This window comes from Halictus rubicundus, chromosome 13, assembly GCF_050948215.1.
Source record: "Halictus rubicundus isolate RS-2024b chromosome 13, iyHalRubi1_principal, whole genome shotgun sequence".
Lineage (NCBI taxonomy): Eukaryota > Metazoa > Arthropoda > Insecta > Hymenoptera > Halictidae > Halictus > Halictus rubicundus.
Window position 1 is genome coordinate 6,005,988 of NC_135161.1, and position 26,262 is coordinate 6,032,249.

The following is a 26,262-nucleotide window of genomic DNA, read 5'->3' on the forward strand; positions in this document are numbered from 1 at the left end:
AGTATATCTCGATGTTTAGTCATGCAGGAGAGAAAGAAATAGTAGATCTCGGTGCTTGGTTAAATAAGGGAGAAAGAAGTAGCACGCTTCAATATATTATCGGACAGAGAAGAAAGAAGTAGTATATCTCGATGGTTGGTCAAGTAAGGGGTAAAGAAGTAGCACATTTCAATATATTATCGGACAGAAGGGAAAGAAGTAGTACGTTTCGATGTTTCGTCGGGCAAGTAAGAAGCAAGTAATTCGTTTCAATGCATTTATAGTCAGACGGGAGAGAAGACAGTAGTGAATCTAAATGCTTCGTCAGACAGAAGAGAAATCAGTAATGTTTAGTCAGACAGGAGAGACAGAAGTAGTACGCCTCGATGTATCGTCGGGCAAGGAAGAAGCAAAAGTAGTCCGTTTCAGTGTATACTCTGACAGGAGAGAAAATAGCAGTGAATATAAATGCGTGGTTAAACAGGAGAGAAATCGGTAGTGTATCTCACTGTTTAATCGGACATAAGAGACAGAAGTAGCATGTCTCGATGTATCGTCGGGCAAGGAAGAACCAAAAGTAGTTCGTTTCAGTGTATACTCTGACAGGAGGGAAAATAGCAGTGAATCTAAATACTTCGTCAAACAGGAGAGAAATCAGTAGTTCATCTCTATGTTTAGTCAGGCGGGAGGGAAAGAAATAGTAGATCTCGATGCTTGGCGAAACCTCGTCGTCTCTGAATGCTTAATTATACAGGAGAAGAGCAATATAGACATGTCTGTAATCAGAGAGAGAGAGAGAGAGAGAGAGAGAGAGAGAGAGAGAGAGAGAGAGTGTTCTTTCTGGAATAATTTGAATATGCAGAATATACACGGATGTAATTAAGTTCTTTTGGCTGTTCTACTTTCTACTTTGCTTTGATCTTCCGCCTCTGCATAAAATCTACGGATAAACGTCGATCCCAAAGGAGGGGATAAATTAAGAGATCCTCGGTTGCTCTGTTGGAAGTAAGAAAGGGCCCGGTGGGCCGTTAAAAGGGTTTGTTTTCCACCGGCGGAAATGGAATTCTGTCGGGCGGGTTTGCAGACGATTTTCGGCGGGACAGAGGCACGCGAACGCGCAACACTCAAGAATGCGAGGGCTCGTAACAATTCCGCTCGAAATCCGGCTAACAGCGTTTAAACTTTACACGAGGCCGCCCATTAACCACTCGACGGCGGTTCCCTCGTTTCCCCGGTAATCACGGCGCGAACAAAACACCGTTTTCTGCTTTCTTCTGAAATACGGCTGACGAAATTGAGAGACAGACGAAGGGAGAGGAAGGGAGCCAAGGGAAAAGGAGGACAATTCCCGAGGGACCATTCGCGTTTTTCCGAATCCCGTGAACGCGACCTCGTAGCCGTGAACGAAGACTCGTGGACGGCGTTCAAAGGAGCCCAGGGAGAAGGGTTTCTCTCTTAATGAAATTCCGTTATATTAGGGGTATCCATAAGTAATCAATTATTTGCAAAGAATTTGTTTTGCCTTTAGTTCCGTACTGTCGGTTTGCTGACTGATTGTCAGTTTCCCGACGACGTCAAGGACACATTACCATAATCTCTGGCCGATCGTCAACCCCCCGATCATTTTCCTCAGCCACCTCCAAATTCTGGAAACCAACGAACGAGACTGTACCGTGCATGACTGGTGCACAGTCGCGAATAAAGTACGCACTCGCGGTGCATACTGCTTCGAATCGTTTCCTGAGTTACGACACAACAGCTTCCGAAGAAATCCGAGATAGCAGCTCCGGAAGTGCAGAAAGGGAAGAACAGGGGTGGAAACGATTCGCGCGGATTTTGTATTTTCCGTTCCAGCGAGACAACGTGTATGATTGTGTTCTCTGATTAACGTATAGCCGCGGCCCGGCCCGACCCGGCCCGGCCCGTGTGTCCGGCGAACGGCCGACAGTGCATTAACTGGCTCGCGGCCGTGGGACGACTAGTACGCCCGCAAAATACGTTCGAGACCGCAGTCTATTGCAGCCGGAATTGCAGCACGGGGGGGGGGGTTGGAGGCGGCTGGTGCATTCATTCCGGCGGACCGGTTAGGGGAGAAGGTTCGGCTACGGGTCGGGTTGCAGCCTAATTTTGCAACGTGGCCACTGAGCGCAAAGGCCGGGACCGGAGCGCGCGCAAGGAGCTCGATCGGATCGACTAATTCGTCTATCGGCGGCCGGGAAATACACACACGACACGGTGAAATGAGCTGAACGTTAATCCCGTCCGATGCTGCGTTGCCGCCAGACCGATTCGTATTTCCATGGAAATTGACGCCACCCGGCGTCAAGCAGGCGAGTACCCCCTCCCCTCTCTCACTCCCCGTCCCTTTTCTCCGGTAGTCGTGCCCGTTTTCCGGCTTGGGAATTGCCATCGATCCTTTCGAGACGGACAAGATTTCGATGGTCCGAGCACGGTTCAAGCGATCATTTGGATCCTGGTCAGTGACGGAAGTCAGTGTTCGATCAGACAGCATCGTATTCCAACGAATACTGTGGATAGTTGTCGTCGACGTTCGGTGGAACTGCAGGAAAAATTATGGAGGTCATTGACCGGGGAAGAGAGAAATAAGTAGTAGACATCGATGTATGGGATGACAGAAGAGAAACAAGTAGTACGTCTCGATACGTGGTCAAACAGAGGGAAACATGCATCTCAATATCTACATGAGAGAAAATAGTAGTATACCCTCGGCGATTTATCAGACAGGAGTAGAAGAGAAGAAGAAGAAGTATGTCTCAATGTTAAACCGGGCAGAAAAGTGGTCGGTATCAACGTTTAATCAAAGAGGAGAAGAGTGATACACTCCTGCGTGTGGTCGGGACAAAGAGGCGAGCAGTACACGTTGGTATGCGGTCTGGCGAGGGGCAGTATTGTAGATCAGCGTGTAGATCGGCAGGATACTAAGTAGTATATATTAGCTTGGGGTCAGACAGGGAGGAAGTAGTATATATCAGTGCCTGAGCAGACAAGATTGAAAGCAATGGATGTCGATGCTCGGGCAGACGGGATCCAGAGCAATAATGTCCGATGCGAAAAGCGGAAAGTAGTACTTGTCACGGTTTGAGCCGGCAATGTGTTAAGTCGATGGAAAGTAGTATAGGTCAATGCCTGAGCAGACAGCAGGTACGCACCGAGGCCTGAATAAACAAGTGAGAAAGTAGTCTGTGTCGATGCTCGAGCTTTCCAAGTAGTATACATCGATGTACGATCCTCCCAGAAAAAATTAAGGAGTACGCGACAACGTGTCAAGTTTTCAACTGGGCTGCGCAGAACATTTTAAAGACAATTTTCAAATGGAACAAGCTTTTTATCTCGTGAAAACTTACGCTTATACCTTTATAAACAAATTCGAATTTTAACCGGGGTCCAGCGGCATTGTAGACTGGAATGGGCATCGCGTAAAATTCACGGAGTCGCGGAACCCGTCCGACATGTATTGTTTCGGTGTCTACAAGCTTATTACCAAGCGACGGTGGAGCGTAACGTTGTCGAGCCGTTCCGGAAATCGATATTTCGCTGAAAGCGAGTAGTATCAGTTCGTAACTGGAAGTTCGAGTCGCGATAAATTCCGCACTTTCTGCCTTGTTGTATTTTGTCCTGTTTCGCAGGGGAGGGGGGAGGGGGGACAGGGCAGGGCCATGTCCAAAGCGACTGTGGCACTTCGTTTCAGCACATTATTCTTTAAATAAATTCCTGTTTAAAAGCGGCGCTCTCGCGGCTCGGGCGGCCGACCTAAATTTTCCCGTGGTCGAGCCTAGGACAGCTCGAAATTAATTTCCGCGGGGCCGACGAGATTTACGGCAGCATGTAATGCCGCTCTCAACCGTGCACGTACACGAGAGGAGTGTCTCCCGCAATTTTTCACCGCCTCGATGGCCGTCCTCGAGGGAACCAGTGTATCGAAAAGGAACGGAGTATCTTCCCTCGACGAAATTTAGAAGCGCGCCTCGGAACGATTACCCGCCGCCTTTATATCTGCCAGTTTCTTCCCTCCTCTTCGAGGTGAAGACCTCTTTTCTCAGCAGCACGGGGAACGGACGGACATTCACTCAAAACCTTCAAAAGTATTTCACGAACCGAGAAAATCCGTGCTATTTAATGTAAGAACATCGATCCCACCGCAATTAGTACAGGGACTAATAGTAATTAGTACAGTGAATTCTCGATGTATGTCGTCAAGGCCTGGATGTTAAATGTCGCGGAATTATCCCCACTGCCACGGGGTGTACCCCATAAGCTGCCACGAAACTCGAGAGGCCGAGAAGTGTAAACATAACACGGCTCTGGTATGTCTCCTGGACGATAAACGACGGTGACATGACCCGTGTTGTTGACATATATCAAGAATTCACTTTACAGTGTTTACTCTATATATGTCCGAAATGCCTGTTATGTCTCGTTGGCCCTTTGATCGTGGATCGCTTGAAATCGCCAAAATACAGTGATTTCTCTGTATATGTCGCTAAGGCTTGGATGATAAACGTCGTGGAATTATCCCCACTACCGCGGAGTATACCCTCTGAGGGGTCGAATATGGCTCCTGGACGATAAACGACAAGACTCGTGTTTTTGACAGATATCGAAAATTCACTGTACAGTGAATTCTCGATATAAGTCCCATGCGAGGTTCTGGCGAGGGACATTTAGACGAAATCTTTGGTTCTCGTCGAACGTTGCACTTGAAATACACAGTGCAAGCTGGAAATGTAAATGACCCTACTCGTCTATATGTCCCAAATCCGGGACATATACAAGACCACTACTGATCCGATGACAAAAATTCTTTATCTTTCAATAATTTTTTAATGAGACTTGCACGGACATATTCGTAGAATTTTTTTGATTAAAATGAAACCAATAATAATTCCGATGATATTTACTTGCGTACTGAGCGATGAAAGTTACTTTCCATTACAATTATATTAACGGAAAATCAGTGTAAATATGATCCGAATGGTATCGTATTTGGTATTATTTTAATCCGAAAAATTCCAGTAATATATTGGTGAAAGTCTCACAAAAAATAGAGAAGTGGTTATTGGATTAGTAGTGGTCTCGCACTGATATACCCGACCCGAGTTATGTTTACACTCGAGCTTCGCTATCCTTTTCTACGATCGGCAGTGGAAGAATAGTATCTCCTATCCGATAATTGTCCTTGGCCAGACCCGTGTTTTGGACAATCATCGAGTAGACGATACCGACGATACTTTTTTACAGGTTAACAGGAAGAAACAATTTTCTTATATCGGAAATGCATTTCCAATGGATCAAACGCGTGTGTCAGCTCTTCGCGAGTGAAACGAGTCGGCGCATGGTCGGACGAGCCCACGAAAACAGGTTTGCGATGCGAAAGCGGGTGTCTCTGCCGTCGAGTTCGCTAATCTTTCCGCATCGTCCGTGCTCTATCGACTTTGGATTCGAAAGGACATCGAGAGAGAGAGAGAGAGAGAGAGAGAGAGAGAGCGCATCGATACAGGGTGGAAAAAGAAGCACTGACAGAGGAGAGTAGGAGAAAGGGGAAAAGGGAGAAAACGACGTCGGATAACCGGTCTCGCGACCCCTTTTAAATCAATGACGCCGGGTCGGTTGGCGCGGGTTTGGAATGCCGAGTGCAATTTTACATGCCGTTTGTTTCAACGATCCGCCAATTCAGCGACGATGAAGAGGAGCGACGCGGTCTCGCTCGCGAAGAGCAGCCTGGAACACGAGCTAAGAATACCGACGATGGAAAAAGAGGAGAGAGAAGAGGGAGGCAGCGAGAGAGAAAGAGAGAAGGAGCTTACTCTGCAGTAAAGACGTGTAAGCGTTTCCCACTTTTCGCGAACGGCTGGCAAAAAAACCGTCGCGGCGACAAAATGCTCGCCGGAGTCTGCGAGCTCGTCCATCATCGCATTATCTCGCTGGTTATCGACTGGAGATCCCGAGGCAGACTGATATACTCTACCCTCTCCGTTCGTCGCCAGCGAACCGCATTTTCTTTAAACACCCTCTCTCTCTCTCTCTCTCTCTCTCTCTCTCTCATCGTTGAAATATTTTCGTGCTTAACACTCGTCTTCTCGGTCTCGTGTCTGTCAGCTCGAACACAAGTGCTCTCTCTCGTTTCGAGGAAAACCTCGAAATCCTCGGAATTTTTCAAGTAGAATAGGGCCACGAGTTTTAACGCTTCGACTACTCAGCCACCCCCCCCCCCTCACCCCGACGTTGAACAGGCTTTTTAATAACCGTGTCGGGGCTGGAAATGTAGCTCGATCCGTTTCCTTTCAGACGAGAATCTCGGAAGGACTCTACTTTGGATCGTATTAATTTAGATCATTCTATGCAAAGTTGCAATATGCACAGTGATATGATAAGATATGATATGATATGCAACGTTCTATGCACAGTTGTTCGATATTTCCGAGAGCATTCCTCACAAAAAAAATTAGTATCAAAGCACATACCATCAGCACATCATGACAGGTATAATAAACCTAAGCGCGATATGAAAAAGATGTTGATGAACAAAATGTTAAGTTTATTTTTTTTTCCGTTATAAAATAATATAATTTTTTTCTATAATTAGTATATTACATTTTGCGATAAAATGCATTCAATAGTATTACTACTAAATACAGTCTGTTCTCGATATATGTCGCGAATACCTGGCTGATGAAAGTCGCAGAATTATCCCCACTACTGGCGGAGTATACCCCTAAGCTCGAGAGTCCTTGGACAGTGAGGAGTGTAAGCATAACGTCATAAGGTCGGGTACGACGTTCAGCGTCGATCAAAGAATAGTATCTCCTGGACCATATATGTCGCTGGCAAGACCGACGTGTTGTTGACATATATCGAGAAAACACTTATCATCGGTACGCTACGATTTCTGATGAAAACTGAATCGTGGCCGTGAAGATGATATTAATAGATATAACTTCTTGCAAACAAGAATTTCTAGTTATAAAATTATGTTAACCCTTTGCACTCGGCGCTGTTTGCATTCTAAAACTAAATATTTCTTCCGTCCCACAATATTTTGATTTTATTCATACGAAACCGATCCGATTTCTACATATAATATTTAAATGTTTAGTAGTCTATTAAATACAAATTTTGTAATGTAACAAATATTTTGTAATATTGTTCGTAATTTCTTTGAAATAATGCCACAACAATTTCTAGTGGTGCTTCAGAGTCACCACTCGAGTGCTAATGGTTAAATATAAAATTCTGTTCAATAAAATGAATACAATCGTGAATTCTTTTCTAACGTTTTTTAGTCAACAAATCAAAAGTTCAAATAACAAACCGTTTGTTGCTCTGAACGTGTCTGTAGGAATAACAATAAATTTTTCGGAGAATCTCGTTCGCGGCAACAAACAGTCACAAACGTCTCATGACATGACCGTTTGTTGCAGCGAACTATCGAAAAAATTCACCTCTTTTACAGTCACGTCGAAATCGTTGTCCCGAGCCCTTCAATCCGCACAATCGACGCTTCGAGCCAGCCGCAGGGTAAAACGCGAGGAGATTTCGTCGGTACAAAGGTTTCATTAACGGCGAAGTTAGTTATCTATGCATAAGAAACGAAGCCGTTCCACCGTATTGCATCCTCGCGCCTCAAACTCCATTTCTCTAAGTAATTAATTAATCGATGACCCGGCCCCGCCGTCATCTTAATTATTGAAGGCAATCTTGAGTCGAAGTAACGAGATTTCGCCTCACGGATAGGAGAGGCGAGAGGCTCTCTCTCTCTCTCTCTCTCACTCTCTTTCTCTCTGGTGGAAACTTTGGGGACAGAGACCGTAATAAAGCACGCGGCGGCGCCCCGTTCGTCGAACAATCCAATTCCGGCGGAAATAATGTCGCGATAAAATTGTAAAATCGCCCCGGAGCGGTGGTTCGCCTAAATCCGATAAACAGGAAAAGCAAACGCGCTCGCTACGGAATTCCGTGGAGGATTCGCGGATCTTGAAAATTCCCGAAGAATACCGGGGACACCTCGGCGAGGACCGGGCTATGAATCCCGGGAATTTAGGTTAACGGGACAAATTTCCCTCTTTATCGCGCGGAACGGCGAATTTTCGTTTTTCCATTTCCGCACGCGAAGTCGTAAATTTCACGTTCGGCTTTTCCACCGGAAGCCGCGCGAAACAAGCGTAACGCCGTGTTACGACAGTTCAGTCGCTCGATGGACGTGTTTTTTTTTTCTTTTATGTTCTCTCCTGAAACGTGCGTGAGAGCTGAATTACGTTTGTTCGTTGCCGGTCACGATAGAGTTCTTTTAGAAGCGGAGGTTGAAGAGCCTGTAAAATTTGCGAACGGTGTCCTGTGATTAAACGAGCCGAGGTAATTGTCCCGAGAGAAAGAACAAGTAGTACGAACCTATGCATAGTCAGAAATAGTCTCGGCGGTAAAGAACGATTACGAAGCTCGTCGTCGAGAGTAGGAAAATTCTCGCGCGCAAGTAGAATATGCACATATGTGGTCAGACTCCTCTTTAGGTCTATTCAGTGGAAGTCGGTGGACCTTGGCAAACAGACTCCCGGATTAAACTGCAAAGTAGAACGACTCGGGATAATTGTCCGAAAAAAAGAGTGGCAAGTGGAACGAATTTACACGCAGCCGACAGACATAGTTTAGACTCCAGAGAACGAAAACTTGAGCCTCGACGATGAGAAATTAGACTGCTCAATCGTGGAAGCAAATATAATCTGGCTTAAGTAGAGTATGCCTCTCATATAGTCAGACCTCTGTGTGTATTTTCGTGTTTGAAAACCTTCTCTATTTGCTTTCGAGAATATCTCAGTAATTGACTACGGATTTTATTAATTGGGACAAAATTGAGCGATTTAAAACAGTAGAAAGACTAAAAAAATTTGAGAATGTAGGAAGAATGTAGTATTTTTGACCTACTAAAAGTTTTAACCACTTGCACTACCATTGATTTGGTGATTATAATGAAATTAGAAATTCTTCTTCGTTCAGGATTTCATAGAGAAAAAGTTTATATTTATTGTAGGCTTATGTTTCCTCCAAAGGATATACAGGGTGTTCTCGTTAGTTTGTACCAGCTATTGTTTCGTAAAATGTAAACATTAGAAAAAAACTGAAGAGGAGGTAGTTGTAGTATAATTTACTAGCAATATGATAGCGTATCTGAATTTTTTGTATTTTTAATATTTTTCTAGAAACAAAAGTGACCTTCACTTTTTTAAATGGAATGCTACATATTTGTTTATATGAAATACTACAAAATGTTATATCTATTTCTTTTATTTCTGCCCTTGCATGCCTCTGAAGACCATAGTGTACTACATGGTTGAACTCGTCTCAATGTCCGTTTTCATTTGACGTAAACAAACACGTAGCATTTCATTAAAAAAAAACGAAGGTCACTCTTGTTTGTAGAAAAATATTAAAAATACAAAAAATTGAAATACGCTATCGTATTTCGAGTAAAATATACAACTACCTTCTCTTCGGTTTTTTTTATAATGTTTACCTTCCGCGAAAAAAAAACGCTGGTACAAATTATCGCGAACATCCTGTATATCAACTACAACAAAATAGAATTTCATTTCGGTTTAAAGGAGATTAATAACGTACATATTTATTAGACTCTTCATCACGAGTCTGACTCGATGTTGTAGGGCAAAGGGTTAACGAAATGAGTACCTCTCCATTTTGGTTTCCAGGATTCACAATTCTGATGCAGCTTTTTTATTTTGCATAAGGATCTAAACCAGTAGTGGTTAACCATCTTGAATCGTGACCGATGGTTGGCTCCTCGGGGTTCGGCGTCGACAGGGCCGCAATTAGAGTGTTCCTCGTTCGACGGGGGGCCCTTGCGACAACATTCAGGAGAATTTTCAAAGGACACGCGGCTCGCGGAACCGGAGAGGGAAACAAGCGAAGGAGAAAGAGCCGAGCAGCGCCGAGCGGATGGAAAACCCTCTTTGCTCTGCTCGCTCGTGCAAATTTAAGTAGGAAGAAATGTTTCGTCGGCAACGTCTCCCCCTCCCTCTCTCTCCCTCTCTCCCTTCGTCTTCCGTCTGAGCTGGTTTCCCCGTGGAATTTTCTCTAGCCGACAACCAGAAGCTCCCAGCTTCCTATATCCTTGCCAGCGAGCGACTCCTGTTTGACGGAGTGGCGCCGTCGCGCTAAAGTAAACGCGCCCCCTTTAGGTTAACCCCCCCCCTCCACCCTTTTCTCCCGCCGGGATAGTTCGAAATTCATTTTTTAGATCCCTCGTACCGGCGCCTTATTGTTTCCGAGAACCCCGCCTCCTGCGTCAAATTATTCAGCCTTTCCGACGATATTTTATAATTTTCACACAGGACATTCCACTCCTTCCACGAATTTTTCATTTGACTATTTGTTAAAGGAACACGACAGCAGGTTAAAAATAATATCGATCCAGGACCGAATTTCCGATCGTTCGGGATCGTTTTTCTGGATCGTCCATCGCGCGGTATTTCGAGGTTTTCCCGTCCGACTGGATCGCGGATCGTGATCCATGGATCGCGCAGTGACTTAAGAGGCACGCATCCGTGGAAACGTGACCCATAAAGCCGAGCTTTTATTCGATCTCCCGAGGGAGAGAGGCGTTCGACACGCGGAGAACGGCGAAACCAATAATTCCAGGTTAATGTCTCGTGAAAAACAAAACATACTGGATCCACTTTCCCCAGTGGCTCGACGGCTTCGATATTTCCCTGTTATTTCCGAGACGGTGTTTTTCCCGATACTACACACGGCTCACAAACGAGAAGTAATATGATAATCCTCCATTCGTCTTCCGATAAAGCGTCCCCGGTGAAAAATATCTCACCGATTTCTCGGGGAATATGCAGGTCGCTCTGGAACACGGTTTTCGCTTCCATTTCTGCCACTTCCGCGACTGCTATTCCACCGATTATAAATTAGCAACACCGCCGGAACTTCCCTCTCGGTTTTACGTATTCCTCGGAAAAATCCACCGAAATTTTTCAGACGAGAAATCTATTTTGATACTGGTTTTGTTTCGGAAAAATGACGAGTTTCAGTTTATGGAAAGCTTGCGCGTGATTGTTAGTTTAATCTACCCTTGAATAAATATTTTTATTCGAGCATCCTCGTTTAACCGCTTGTCTTGTGATTTATTTCGTAGCCGAGCTTTATTTTATATTTATTGCGTAGACTGATTAGAACCTGTTTGAACGAAGGGATATTACCCAAGTGTGGCACGCGGATTTTAATGAAATTTGTGAGGGATACAGCGTGTTGAAAAATATTTCACGAGGATTTTTTCTTATCTGATCCATATCTAAGGGGTGAAAATAGCCCTGCAAGTTGGGGGTGAAAATCCTATTTTTGCTAATATCGTGGGAAGTGGAGGGTCCAGGACCACGATTTTCTTAAATTTGTGTGTTTTCAGTCAAGGAATGTAGCATTATCAGAAAAATAGATTAATTTTTAAAATATTTTTTAAACAAATAATTTGCTCTGAAATCTTTTTCTATGACTATACTTCTTTTATAATTACAATTTTTAGGAAAATTCACCCCCTAGATACGAATCAGTGCAAATAAAAAAAATACCCTAACTTGGTAGGCTTTTTGCACCCCCTAGATATGGACTATTGCAGATTAAAAAAAAATACGTGGGAAAAATTTGTCAACCCACTAAGTATATCCCGTATAAATTTCCTAAGTTCCCGAGATATTTTCAAAAATAGGGTTTTCACCCCCAACATGGTAGGCTTCTTGCACCCCCTAGATATGGACTATTGCAGATTAAAAAAGAAAGATGTGGCAAATATTTTTCAACACACTATATCCCGTATAAATTTCATAAAAATCGGCGTGTTACACTTGGGTAATGTCCCTTGCGAGAGAGCTTAACGACACACGTATTAAATAGAAGGACTAACTCAAGCAATTCACATATTGTCGTTCCAATAAAGTTCGACAGCGTAATACCAGCGAAAAGAATAATTCGACATCTTTGCCGCTTTCTATTTCCTGTTTGCCAGTTCGAACGTCAATATTATGATTCGCGACTGAAAGGGACACTTACTTGGACTCGTCCTGATCCTCGTCGTCGTCCTCCGAATCGAAGAAAGCGTCGTCGTCCTCGGAGTCGACCGAAGTTTCGGTTCTCATTCGTCGGCTCTGTTGGGCCATCCGTGACTTCGGGATCACAATGTCCCTGGAAAAATAAAATCGACGAGTGGAGACGGGCGAATTGTGCGGCGAATTTTCCGCGGGCAATCTGCCCGGAATATTTTCCGGGATGCGGGAGCATTCGAACACTTCCTCCGAAGTAATATTCCCCGATAAAAAGCGAAATACTTTTTCTCCACTTTTCCTGCTCTCTCTCTCCCCCCTCCTCTCTCGTTCTCTCTCCCTCTCTCGTTCTCTCTGTGTCCCTCTCCCACCCTCTCTCCCTCTCTCTCTCCATCTCTCACATACCCTCTCTCTTTATCTATCTCTCCTCACCCTCTCTCTTCCTCTTTAAATCTCTCTCTCGCACCCTCTCTCTTTATCTCCCTCTCCCCCTCTCTCTCCATCTCTCGTTCTCTCTCTCCCTCCCTCTCTTTGTCTCCCTCTCCCTCCCCCCTCACCCTTTAACCCCCTCTCCCTGTCTCTCCCTCTTTATCTCTCTCTCACCCTCTCTCTTTATCTCTCTCTCTCTAGCTCTCCCCACCCTCTCTCTCTCCCCCTCTCTCTTTATCTCTCCCTGCCTCTCTCCTTATCTCTCTCTCCCTCTCTCCACCCTCTCTATTTATCTCTCTCTCGCTCTATCTTTATCTCTCTCTCCCTCCCTCCCCCTCTTTATTTTTCTCTCCCTGCCCCTCTCGCTCTTTTCTCTCTCTCTCTCTCGCCCCCTCTCATTATCTCTCTCTCTCTCCCCCGACCGGCGACAGGTGAATTTAATCGATTAATTCCGCCGAGCCGCGCGGTAAGGTGAAAATGTTCAATTTCGCTAGCGAATAACAGCGAGCTGTCGAGGAGGACGAGAAGATGTGGAAGAAGCGGAGGGCTCTCGCGCGTTGTCCCAGCGGAGCGCGAGACCTCGAAATTTGAAAATTTCATCGGATCTCTCGCGTCGAGACGCGCCGCGTCGCGCCGGAGCTCGCGTTGCCCCGGAAATGGAATAAGTTAAAAGCGATTGCGGGGAGAAGCGGCGTCGGCGAAATTTTGCGCAAGGGAGCATCGAAATTCTGCGAAATAAATCAATAATTGAACCGTGCGACCTCTCGCACGGTCAGTTTAGATTGACAATCTCGGTGGAGAGAGAGTGAGAGAGAGAGAGAGAGAGAGAGAGAGACCCTCCCTGTTTATCCGGAATCGGTGGGAACAGCTTGCAACGGTCGGACTATACAATTCGAACCGTGTTTGCACGACGGTGCACAGTGTTTACAGCCAGGGATTACAACCTGAGGATCCGGTTTCCTCCTAAAGCTCCGAGTTTCAATTTTTTCTTCTTTTTTTCTCCTCGATCGATCTTCGATCCAGCGGACAATCTTCGGGCTGATGGAAAGGAAGATTCGATTTTCTTCGGGGGCGGAACGAACGGAGACGGGACTAGAGGGGAGACGAGAACTAGATCGAGATTACAAGCGTCTCCCGATGTAAACTGTATCGGGCACAGAGTTAACGGCACAGAGAAGAAGCCTGCACACGTGTGGTGGTCGGACGTTGGCAAATTACGTTATGAATTCCATGCGACCTCGTTCCAAGACAAGAAATTCACCGCTGCCTGCCGGCGGGCCTGTTAAGCAGCACGAACTGATACGATCCCGTCAAAGTAGAACGGCCCCGAGCGTAGTCAGACGTAATCCGCGAATTGCCAAGTCTCCTGCTTTGTGATTCAACCAGCTGGGGGCGCGGGTATAATGTGTCTGGACCAAGGAGAATGAACCTGTGTGCGGTCCGACGTCGGGGATATGTTTGCTGCGAGCTTCGCCGGAAGTTTCTTTGCGAAGGTAAGTAGCGGATGAACCGATCCGAGATCGTTTAACTAGAACAAGTGGAACAAGTCGCGCTGCGATCGGACGTTGGTTCCTTTAAAATCAAATTTATTCCATTGCGATTGAATCAGTATGTAGCGAGACTACGTACGTATGTTCAGTCATCAAAGAGGGATTAGGATTGAGCATTAATTTTTTCAAGAATTTTCTATGCGAAAGTAAGTGGCACGAATCGATATAATGTCGCGTCCCAGTAGTACAAGTCAATGAGCAACCAGACGACGACTCTTAAAATCGAATCTACAGCTTTGGAACTGAACGAACAGGTAATGCAACTTAATACACCACCGTTCAAGAGGGATTAACATCGCGCATAAATTTTTCCAAGAATTTTCGATGCGATAGCAAGTAGCACGAATCGATATAATATCGTCCCAGTAGTACAAGTCAATGAGCAACTAGACACGACTCTTAAAATCGAATGTACAGCTTTGGAACTGAACAAACAGGTAATGCAACTTAATACACCACCATTCAAGAGGGATTAACATCGCGCATAAATTTTTCCAAGAATTTTCGATGCGATAGCAAGTAGCACGAATCGATATAATATCATCCTAGTAATACCAGTCATCGAACACTCAGACTACGACTCTTAAAATCGAATTACAGCTTTGGCATTAAACGGACACGTAGTGCGTCTCAATATACTGTCATCCAGGAGGTATTAGCAACGCGCATTAATTTTTTCAAGTATCTTCTATGTGAAAGTAAGTAGTAGGAATCGATATAATATCGTCCCAGTATTACATGTCAACGAACACTCAGTTTACGACTCTTATAATCGAATTACAACTTTGGAATTGAACTTGCAAGTAGTGCAACTTAATATACCACCATCCAAGAGGGATTAGCATCGCGTATCAATTTTTTCAAGAATCTTGTATGCGAAACTAAGTAGTAGGAATCGATATAATACCGTCCCAGTAGTACAAGTCAACGAACACTGAGACGACGACTCGTAAAATCGGACTTACAGCTTTGGAATTGAAGAAAGAAGTAGTGCGTCTCAATATACTGTCATCCAGGAGGAGTTAGCATCGCCCATTAATTTTTTCAAGAATTTTCTTTACGATAGTAAGTGATACGAATCGATATAATATCGCGTCCCAGTAGTGCAAGTCAACGAGTAATCAGTTTTCGACTCTTAAAATCGAATTATATCTTTGGAATTGAACGAGCAAGTAGTGCAACTTAACATGCCACCATCCAAGCGAGTAGTGCAACTTAATATACCACCATCCACCAAACAAGTAGTGCGTCTCAATATACTCTCATCCAGGAGAGTTAGCATCGCCCATTCATTTTTTGAAGAATCTTTTATGCGAAAGCAAGTGGTACGAATCGATATAATATCTTGTCCCAGTAGTACAAGTTAACGAACACTCAGACTATGACTCGAACATACCGTCATCCAAAATGGATCAGCATCGCGCAATAATTTGTTCAAAAATCTTCTATGCGAAAGTATGTGGTACGAATCAATACGATATCGTGTCTCAGTAGTACAAGTCTACAAACAATCAAATTTCGACTCTTAAAATCGAATTACAGCTTTGGAATTGAACAAACAAGTAGCGGAACTTAATAGGCTGTCATCCAAGAGGGATTAAGCGCATTAATTTTGTCAAGAATTTTCTATGCGAAAGCAAGTGGTACGAATCGATGTAACATCTTGTCCCAGTAGTACAAGTCAACGAACACTCAGACTACGACCCTTAAAATCGAATTACAGCTTTGGAACTGAAAGAACGAGTAGTGCGACACAATATACTGTCACCCAAGAGGGATTCGCGACGTGTATCAACATTTAGAAAATTGTTCGCTGCGGAGATAAGTGGTACGAACCGAGATAAAATCGTCTTGGTAGTAGAGGTGAACGTGTAAGCATCTTGGGCTGTGTGAAAATGAAATTTACAGTCTCGCGATCAAACTGGCAAGTGGTACAACTGGATCTGCAACGTTGAGCGAGGGGGATCGGCATTTTCCTCAGACAAATTCCATTCTACAAGGAAAACGAGAGCACGAACGTTCGATGGAAGGCGTCTGCGGCTCGAGTTTCGCAGGATTACAGTGATCCTGCGTTTCCGGTGAAATTCTTTCGAGTGGAAAGGGGCGTGGCCGCGTGGATCAGGATTAAAACCGATCGAGATCATCGTATCCCGGGGGAAACGATAATTTCGCGAGAAATTCTGGCCTGGATATCAGCTGAGCAAAGGTACCCGGGATTATCGTGCGTTTCGCGGCTGGAATTACGATCCGTGAGCACGGTAGGAAGAGAGAGAGAGAGAGAGAGAGAGAGAGAGAGAGATATGGAAAGAGAGAAAAATTTCTCATTCGAGTTACAATTCGCCGGAAGATTGCGGGATTATCGCGAAACTGATAACCGGCGTGTCGAGAGCGTCGAGTGTCTGCGAAAACCTCGTGTTTTCCCTCGGATTCAATACTTTCGCCGTTTTAATCTATGACCCGGCTGATCCAGAGATCTATACTCGGTGCCCGGAGCACCGTGATCGACGAGCTTCCGGTGTCCGGTTATTTCCAGGTCCAGAGAGACCGGATTTCCCTTCAATAAATTTGATCGAATTAGCAGATTCGAGTCTCCAGGAATCGGAGGGCCGAAACAGAATCGTTTCTCCGTTGATCGTTGCATCGGTGGATGAACTATTCCAAATTCGAAGGAATCGATTCCAGAGTCGCCGGGACTCGTTCAAGGAAAACTCAGTTCAGATTTCAAATACGAAGTTTCCACGTACGAAGGCAATCAAAGGGACCGCGGGAAGAAAATTATTTCTACTTCAACTCCAGCGACACGGGGTCGAACATTTTCAGGCTTAATCGACTACGGAGAAACCCGCGAACCGGTCGGGGAAAAGTCTTTCCTGCGTCCGGATTCGAGATTTGTGCTCGCAGGAATGGAATTACGCGGTCGAGGCAGCCAAAGGATCGAGGAAAATTGTTTCTACTTCAGCCGGCCTGCGCGCGCGCTGATCAAACGTTTTCAGGTCGGATAGACTTCGGAAGGGGATGGAAGAAGAGGTCCGTGGAAAAATTGTCCTGCGTTCGGAATTGAAATTGTGCCGTCGGGGTCGACGGGAACGCATTAATTTCTCGGGCCGAAGACCGTTCAATATCCCACGCAGACGGCTCAAGATAGATTCCAGGGGCGCGTGAACGCGTCCCGCGCCACGTGGAAAGCTGCAATCACGGTTAACTGGCAATAAGCACGCTCGGAAATCAATGATCTCTGACTCCCCCGTCTCTGTTCACGCCGGTTTAATAGCGTTTCGCGGATAATATCGCCGTTAATCATGCGTCTGGCCCGTCGACGATCGGTGCGCGACACCCTACTGTGTGCGGCGCCCCTTGTTTTCCAACGGAAAAGATCGATCCAGATCATCTAGAAACGCTCCCGTCGATCGAGATGCTCACCCTGATTTGTGCAGCTCCTTCTTCGACACGCACACCGCCGTGAACGAGTCCTCCAGCAGACATACCTCCTTCTTCTTGCAGTTCAGCGGACGGCACAGTTCACCTGAAGACAAAAACAAATGCCCCGAGTTAATTAAAACGGACCTGGTATGCCGCGAACAAACGCTGTACCATTTTTTCATTTGAGTCCGGATGCCGTAGATCAGAGCGTAGAAAGGAGCGAGACTCGACGCGAAGTCAGCCAACAAGAATTAGCATTGTGTACAGAGTTAAAGTCGTATGCTAGGGGTACGAGTCAACGTATAATCAGAGTTCGACTCTTAACACTAGTGACTATTTTGTATCACTTTATGAAAGTAACAAGAATCGTGCTACCCACATTTTTAGCAATATATAAGAAATAAATTTGTTAAATAATTTCTCATGTATGCTGTACTATTTTTTAATTTGATTCCGTATGCCGTGAATCAGAGCGTAGGAAGTCGTTAGACTCGACGTAAAGTCAGTCAACAAGAATTAGCATTGTGTACCGAGTTAAAGTCGTATGCTAGTGGTACGAGTCAACGTATAAGCAGACTTCGACTCTTAACACTAGTGACTATTTTGTATCACTTTATGAAAATAACAAGAATCGTGCTACCCACATTTTTAGCAATATATAAGAAATAAATGTGCTAAATAATTTCTCATGTATGGATCCTTAGAATCGTAATAATTTTAAATTGAAAATATTAGAACCCGTCATTTTTCAATATATTAGAAATAAATTTGCTAAATAATTTCTCATGTATGCTGTACTATTTTTGAATTCAATTCCGTATGCCGTGAATCAGAACGTAGGAAGTAGCGAGACTCGACGTGAAGTCAGCCAACAAGAATTAGCATTGTGTACCGAGTTAAAGTCGAATGCTAGTGGTACGAGTCAACGTATAATCAGACTTCGACTCTTAACACTGGGTTTACGGAGCACTGAAAGTGACTATTTTGCATTACTTTATAAACATAACAAGAACCGTGCTACTCACATTTTTAGGAGTATATAAGATATAAGTTTGCTAAATAATTTCTCATGCATCCTTAGAATCGTAATAATTTTACATTAAACATATTAGAACCCGTCATTTTTCAATATATAAGAAATAAATTTGCTAAATAATTTCTCATGTATGGATCCTTAGAATCTCAATAATTTCAATTAAAAATACTAGAAACCGTCATTTTTCAATATATAAGAAATAAATTTGCTAAATGATTTCTCATGTATGGATCCTTAGAATCTTAATAATTTTAAATTAAAAACACTAGAACCCGTCATTTTGCCAGGCCCTGTAAGCCTACTGCTAAATGCGAAAATTAACCCTTTGCACTCAACGCTATTTTCATTCCAAAACTAAATTTTTCTTCCGTCTTAGAATATTATCATTTTATCCATACGAAACTGATCCGATTTCCATGTATAATATTTAAATGTTTAATAATCTATTAAATACAAATTTTGTAATGCAACAAATATTTTGTAATATTTTCTGTAATATCTTTGAAATAATTCCACAATAATTTCTAGTGACGCTTCAGAGTCACCACTCGAGTGCAAACGGTTAACATGTAATTTCATTTATATTTCATATTTCGATACGCAGCCTGGGAATCGGACTAGAAAGTAGTGTGACTCGACGCACTGTCATCCAAGAGTGACTAGATCGCGTACGCGGTACCAACGGAGAACAAGTATTGATGATAAAATATTTTCTGGTTCCGCGTGATATTTTTTGGAAGAACGACGCATTCGAGAGTACTTGGAAGCTCGAAGAGCTCGAGCAACGTTCGATTTCCGACAGAGCCGCGTTTCCGATCGAACGTCGGTCGCTCGTCGCCGACGGATAAGGGCGTGGGAGGACATTAATTTCAGTTTGTAGAGCAGAGGTTCGCCGTGGCGTTGAAGAATCGCGCTCGCGGCGGCATTGTGGATTGTAGCGTGTCGCGAAATGTTTGCCGACGCGCCGTACACCGGGGAAACGGTCACATAATGGAGCTTGCGAGCTTATTGCTTCGAAATCGGAAGTAACGCTCTCTCCCATAAAGAGAGAGAGAGAGAGCGAGAGAGAGAGAGAGCACAAAGCGAGGCTCGAGGATGCCAGCCTCGGGCGGGAACACCGACATTCCATTTTCTTTGCCGAGAAATCGAACGCTCTCGCTCGACCTCTCGTTCTGCAGCCTCCCCGTCAAAATGTTTGCACAAACGCAACGGCTTTTCGCGACAAACAAAACTAATCTGAGACACGACACCACCGCCGCACCACAATGCCAGCGACTCGATCCGAAAGCTCTACCGATCCTCGTTGGAAGAGATCGAGCGCGAATCTCTGCAATTTAATCTCGATCCTTTCTTCGAGGGGGGGAAGAGGGAGAACTCGAAGAGGGTTCCCAAGTATACAGGGTGTGAAAAAAAGCATTCAATAATTATATGGTATATAGGATACACTGTACTGAGTAAAAAAGCTTTAGTAAACATAGGTCGAAAGGTGAACCGTTTCTGAGATATAGACATTTTTGTTTGCCAACATCGTGATTCATTTACTACTGGCTTTTTGATATTTGTAGAAAATTCTCCACGTGTCATGATTTTCCGCTACGGAACTGATTGATTCCGGATCAGAAATCTACTGTCGGCACTTGACGGAACACTGTAAGCAAACACTGAAGTAAGCATCGCATGCGACGGAAGTAAGTTGATCATAATGCTAGCAAACAATGATGTTCATATCTCTGAAACGGTTGACCTTTTGACCTATGTTTACTGGGGCTTTTTTACTCAGCACAGTGTGTTCTATATACCGTAGAAATATTGAATGGTTTTTTTTTCACAACCTGTATCAAAAGGCCAGTAGTAAATGAATCACGAAGTTAGCAAGCAAAAATATTCATATCTCGGAAACGGTTGACCTTTCGACCTATGTTTACTAAAGCTCTTTTACTCAGCACAGTGTATCCTATATACCATATAAATATTGAATGCTTTCTTTTTACCGCCCTGTATATGGTAGAGTACGGTAGGCATGAACATGGTCTTCGTACGTTAAGTTATGATTTTTGAAGGATGACTCCTTCGAAGGTCATTTGAAGGTCAACGTATTATACATGGTTGAATTTGTCTTTTCATTGACTGTGATGTTACACTAATCGAAATACGTCGTTCCATTAAAAAAAAAGCGACGATGACCTTGAACTATCGGAACATACGACCTAGAGAAAAAAACTTCTCCGTCACAATAATTGCCCCACTGAACCAAATATTTTCTTCCTGAAACATTTTTTCGTATACAAAAAACAACGGAGATATTTTCGATGAAAGTCTTAGGTGCCTCACCCTCACTGTATATACAGTGTTTACTCGATATATGTCCAAAACACGAATCTAGCCGGGGACATATATCGTCCAGGAGATACTATTCTTTGATCCACGCCGAACGTAGAAAAAGGACTGGTCCCTCACGAGGTATACCCCAACGTAGTGGGACGTAGTTCTGGGACTTTTATCTGGTAGGCATTTGGGACACATATAGGGTGTCCCGGTATTGATAGTACAACCGTGGAGGGGGTGATTCCACACGAGAAAATAAATCGAAAACATGGAATGAATTTTTTCATTTGACGTCTCGTATTCGAGAAAATCGAGTTTGAAAATTCGGCGAACTCGCGGGCTATCGCACAGGAGTCGTTTGGCGTGTCTGATCATGGCCTACTGATTCTACTTCTAAAGTTTACGGATCTTGAAAGTCGATTTCCTCGAAAACCAAACTTCAGACCAAAAAAATTTATTCGGCATTTTCGAATTATTTCCTCATGTAGAATCCTATAGAAATTTACTATATACCGGGACAACTTGTATATAGTAAACATTGTACAGCCTTTTCTCGATATATGTCGCAAATACCTGGCTGATAAAATTCGCAGAACTATCTCCACTACGAGAGGTCTCGGACGTTGAGGAGTGTAAACATAATACGGGTCCGACGTTCACGTGGATGAAAGAGTAATTGTGTCTCCTGGACGATATATGTCGCTGGCAAGGCCCGTGTTGTTGACATATATCGAGAGAACACTGTACTTCGTGATTGTAGTCGAAATGATTGTTAAATCGCGACGACGAAATGTCGAAAGATACCCTACTTGAAAAATGCAAATAACGCGAAAATAGGAAGACAATTTTTTGCATCGAACGGAGGGTTAACGTTCTAAAATTAAAAAGTGGAACCTTCTGTGCAGCAGAGTTGCTGTCGGAACGATTCCCGGAATCGTCGGTGCGGCACGGATCCGACTCGATCCGATTCGATCCGATGCGATCCGAGGAAACCTGTCGGCTCGCATTATTGTCTTCCGTCGCGTTCCAGCCAGCAACCGACTACGCAAAGTTTCCGGAAAACGAGTGATCCGACGTCCGAAAAGTTCCAACGATTCGCTTCCGGTCCGATGGAGATCGAAACTGCACGCTCGGGCGATCGTGCGATCCTCGAAATTTTACGTTTCTCTTTCCCAACTGTCTCGTTTCTTGTCCGGGGAAAAAGGCGGGCTAATTGGAACAACCTACGGACGGGAATCCATCTTGCGATAGTAAACTCCTCGTCGAAATCGAAAAGTATATTTTCGGATTTCCATTTTCGGAAGGGTAGTTGCACTCTGCTGGGACGTTAAGGGGGCCGGCAGGCATTTGGCCTTGACTGTCACGCTATGTTACGCTATGCCTTTTTTCTAGACATTTTACGTCTTAAATAAGTAAGTAATTAATTAAAAATGCATACCACCGTGTTTGTACATGTCTTTGCTACGTCTGTATAGAGCCTTTTTTTCGATACGAACACTAAATCTCTCAAAAATAAGAGAATCTCTCAGCGGCAGTCATCTTGTGACGTCTCACTTGCTTCAGAATTCGAATTTTCTGCCGAATATTACAAATTACTCCATGATGAGGTAGAAATTCGCAATTTGGGCTCTATACAGACATAGATTGGACTTTTAGGAAACACTATTGACCACTTCTAAATTGCTCATTGCAATATTGAAGCGATAGTTTGAAAAGGTTTTGACCCATGCATACTGCCGGCCCCCTTAAGCCACTGTGTCACGGTCCGAGATGGACTCCGCTCGGACAACAACCGCAGACATTTTCCCATCGTTTCCCTCGGTTTTCCTGGGATCTGGACTCGAGAGAGGGAGAGAGAAAGAGAGAGTATCCTGCGTCTATCAATTTGATTCGGCTCGGCCGGAAACTCTCGGCCCTCCTTAATTCGCGCGTACCAGGCCGCCTTTAATTCCAGCCTGCGAATCGTCGCAAACGATGGAACTTTTAATTAGACGCGTAATGGATACGTCGACCGCCGATCCAGGGGACCCAACACCAAACAGTTCGGGTTTGCGATACAGTTCTTGTTGAGACGCAACGCAATGCGAGACCCACGAAAGTGTCCCTTGAATTTGACACCGAGTTCCAAACACTTCAACCACCTCGTCCATTTTTTTCTGCGACTTTCCGGCGCCATAGCATTAACAATTTAAGACAGCGTCTGGACCGCTTATGACCCCCCAATTTTCTCCCACTACTCTTTACCACCTCCACTACCAATTTCGCATCCCTTAAAAACCATCTTTGCGTGCGAGTCTTCAGTCCTCAGCTAGTCCTCACTTAAGCCACGTCTTTGTACAGTCGATATAATTAAACTAAGAGTTATTGTTACCAACAAGTTGTCCAATTTCTCTACCGCTCGAAACACCTCACCCTTTAACCAGTTAGCTGTTGCGACCTCTTTGAAAAATGTGTACCTAAGTTGCGACGCAAAAATTAACCGCTGTTTGAATTATAGCTGTTTTGACGAGTACACTCGTCATGACACAAAATATTGCCATTTCTTCATAACGAGTATACTCGTCAAACACAGTTGAATTTAACCCGAATCCCGTAAACTGACTGCAATGAATTCTCGATATATGTCAACAACACGGGTCTTGCCAGCGTCATATATCGTCCAGGAGACATAATACCCGAACTGTGTTATGTTTACACTCCTCGGCGTCCGAGGTCTCTCGTGCTTTGTGGCCCCTCACGGTATAGGGTATACCCCGTGGTAGTGGGGATAATTCCGCGACATTTATCATCCTGGCCTTGACGACATATATAGAGAAATCACTGTATTTTAGCGCTTTCTAACGATCCACGATCAAAGGACCAACGAGACATAACAGGCGTCTCGGACATATATAGAATAAACACTGTACAGTGTATTCTCGATATATGTCAACAACACGGGTCTTGATGTCGTTTATTCTCCAGGGGACATAATACCCGAGCCGTGTTATGTTTGCACTCCTCGGCGTCCGATGCCTCTCATGCTTCGTGGTCACTCGCGGGACATACCGCGCGGTAGTGGGGATAATCCCGCGACGTTTATCATCCAGGCCTTGGCGACATGTATAGAGAAATCACTGTATTTTAGCGCTTTCTAACGATCCACGGTCAAAGGGCCAACGAAAAATAACAGGCATCTCGGACATATATAGAGTAAATCCAGTCTACCCAGTGACATATATCGTCTAGGAGATACTATTCTTTGATCCACGTAGAAAAGGACAGCGAAGCTCTAGAGGCCTCGATTCATGGTCCGTCATGGGGTATATCCTGCGGCAGTGAGGATAGTTCTGGGACTTTCATCGGCTAGATATTTGGGACATATATCGAGAAAAGACTGTACAGTGAATTCTCGATATTTGTCACCAAAACACGGGTCTTGGCAGCGTCATATATCGTCCAGGCGACATACCCGAGTCGTGTTATGTTTACACTTTTCGGCGTACAATGCCTCTCGTGCTTCGTGGCCCCTCACAGTATAGGGTATACCCCGTGGTAGTGGGGATAATTCCGCGACATTTATCATCCAGGCCTTGACGACATATATAGAGAAATCACTGTATTTTAGCGCTTTCTAACGATCCACGGTCAAAGGACCAACGAGACATAACAGGCGTCTCGGACATATATAGAGTAAACACTGTACAGTGAATTCTCGATATATGTCAACAACGCGGGTCTTGATGTCGTTTATTCTCCAGGCGACATACTCGTGCTTTGTGGTCCCTCACAGTATAGGGTATACCCCGTGGTAGTGGGGATAATTCCGCGACATTTATCATCCAGGCCTTGACGACATATAGAGAAATCACTGTATTTTAGCGCTTTCTAACGATCCACGGTCAAAGGACCAACGAGACATAACAGGCGTCTCGGACATATATAGAATAAACACTGTACAGTGAATTCTCGATATTTGTCAACAACGCGGGTCTTGATGTCGTTTATTCTCCAGGCGACATACTCGTGCTTTGTGGTCCCTCACAGTATAGGGTATACCCTGCGGTAGTGGGGATAACTCCGCGACATTTATCATCCAGACCTTGGCGACATATATAGAAAAATCACTGTACCGTTTTTCGAGGAGTCTAGACAGTGGCTAGTTTTCGCTTCGGACAGTCGTGAAACATGCAGGGAATTAAAAATGTCTCTTCAGGGTTCTCTTCAACGGCGTTAGACAGTAAAACCGAGCAACGAGGGAACGAATTCTGACCTAAATTGCCGTCTCGTCTAAAAATAGTAAAACAGTTTGAAAAGCGTTTCGAGGAGAGACGGTCCGGTCTCGTTCAGGTTTAGGGAGCCCGTTCGAAGGATTAGGGAACAGGATCGTGCCCGAAGGAAAGGGTTTTCGATCGCAGGAGGTCCCGGCTAGCTGGCACAGAGGCTGATCGATTAAAGAATTAACGAGCTCGGCGCATTAATTCAGGAGCGTAGCAGGTTCGAGAGAGGCCGGGGCCCATTAGCCTCGTAAATTATCCGTCTATCTTACCGTGGATTATGCACGGTGACCTCGGCCATAGGACGGCAATAGGATATCGATTGAAGCGTATATTACGCGACTGACAATTACAGCGCGGCGGCAAGCACAATGCGTCCAAAATGGTCGAGGGAGCGACTTCTCTCGCCACTATTTCGTCGCGAAATTGAGATACACCCCTCCCCCCCGGAGGGGGGTGGATTCCCTCGTGCCGCCGCGTTTCACGGATTGAATGATCGACGATGCTAATGCCGAAGATGCCGGATAACGCGAACATAGTCCGCGGGTTTCCGACGATGATAACACATCGACGATAACCGCCGGACGATCATGCGCCTCCGGCGAACGGCGTTCGATCCAAGAAGTCGAGATTCTATCGCCGCGTCCGGTTTACGATTCACGTTCTATGGTGATAATTAGGTTGCGGATATTTATGCGATTTACAATTTTTGTAGACAAATTTTCAGAAAATGGAACGAAATAAAATCCTATTTTTCATGGGAACAGTCTCTGCAGATCGAAAACAAATTCTAACTAAATTCAATTCTGTCGAATTTTATGTTACAGCATTTTTGAAAATTTTCGTAATGAATGGTAATGCGGATGTTTATGCAATTTCCAATTTTTGGGGACAAATTTTCAGAAAATAGAACGAAATAAAATCCTATTTTTCACGGAAACAGCCTCTGCAGATCCAAAAGAAAGAAAACTCGTACTAAATTTTATCGAATTTATATTATAGCATTTTTTGAAAATTTTCGTAATGTATGGTAATGCGGATGTTTATGCAATTTTCAATTTTTGTGGACAAATTTTCAGAAAATAGAATGAAATAAAATCCTATTTTTCATGTGAACAGCCTCTGCAGATCCAAAAGAAAGAAAAATCGTACTAAATTTTATCGAATTTTATATTACAGCATTTTTTGAAAATTTT

The 26,262-nt window shown here is 44.3% G+C and overlaps 1 protein-coding gene across 1 annotated transcript in view; it reads right to left on the minus strand.

The window, feature by feature from the left end:
• Positions 1-26,262, minus strand: part of Cow (Proteoglycan Cow) — a 286,815-nt gene that overhangs the window by 69,075 nt on the left and 191,478 nt on the right. The window contains exons 3-4 of the mRNA XM_076799378.1: positions 17,450-17,552; positions 12,061-12,192 (exon numbers count right to left, since the gene is read on the minus strand). Coding sequence (XP_076655493.1) covers positions 12,061-12,192; positions 17,450-17,552 — 235 coding nt within the window. The remainder of the gene's footprint in view (positions 1-12,060; positions 12,193-17,449; positions 17,553-26,262) is intronic.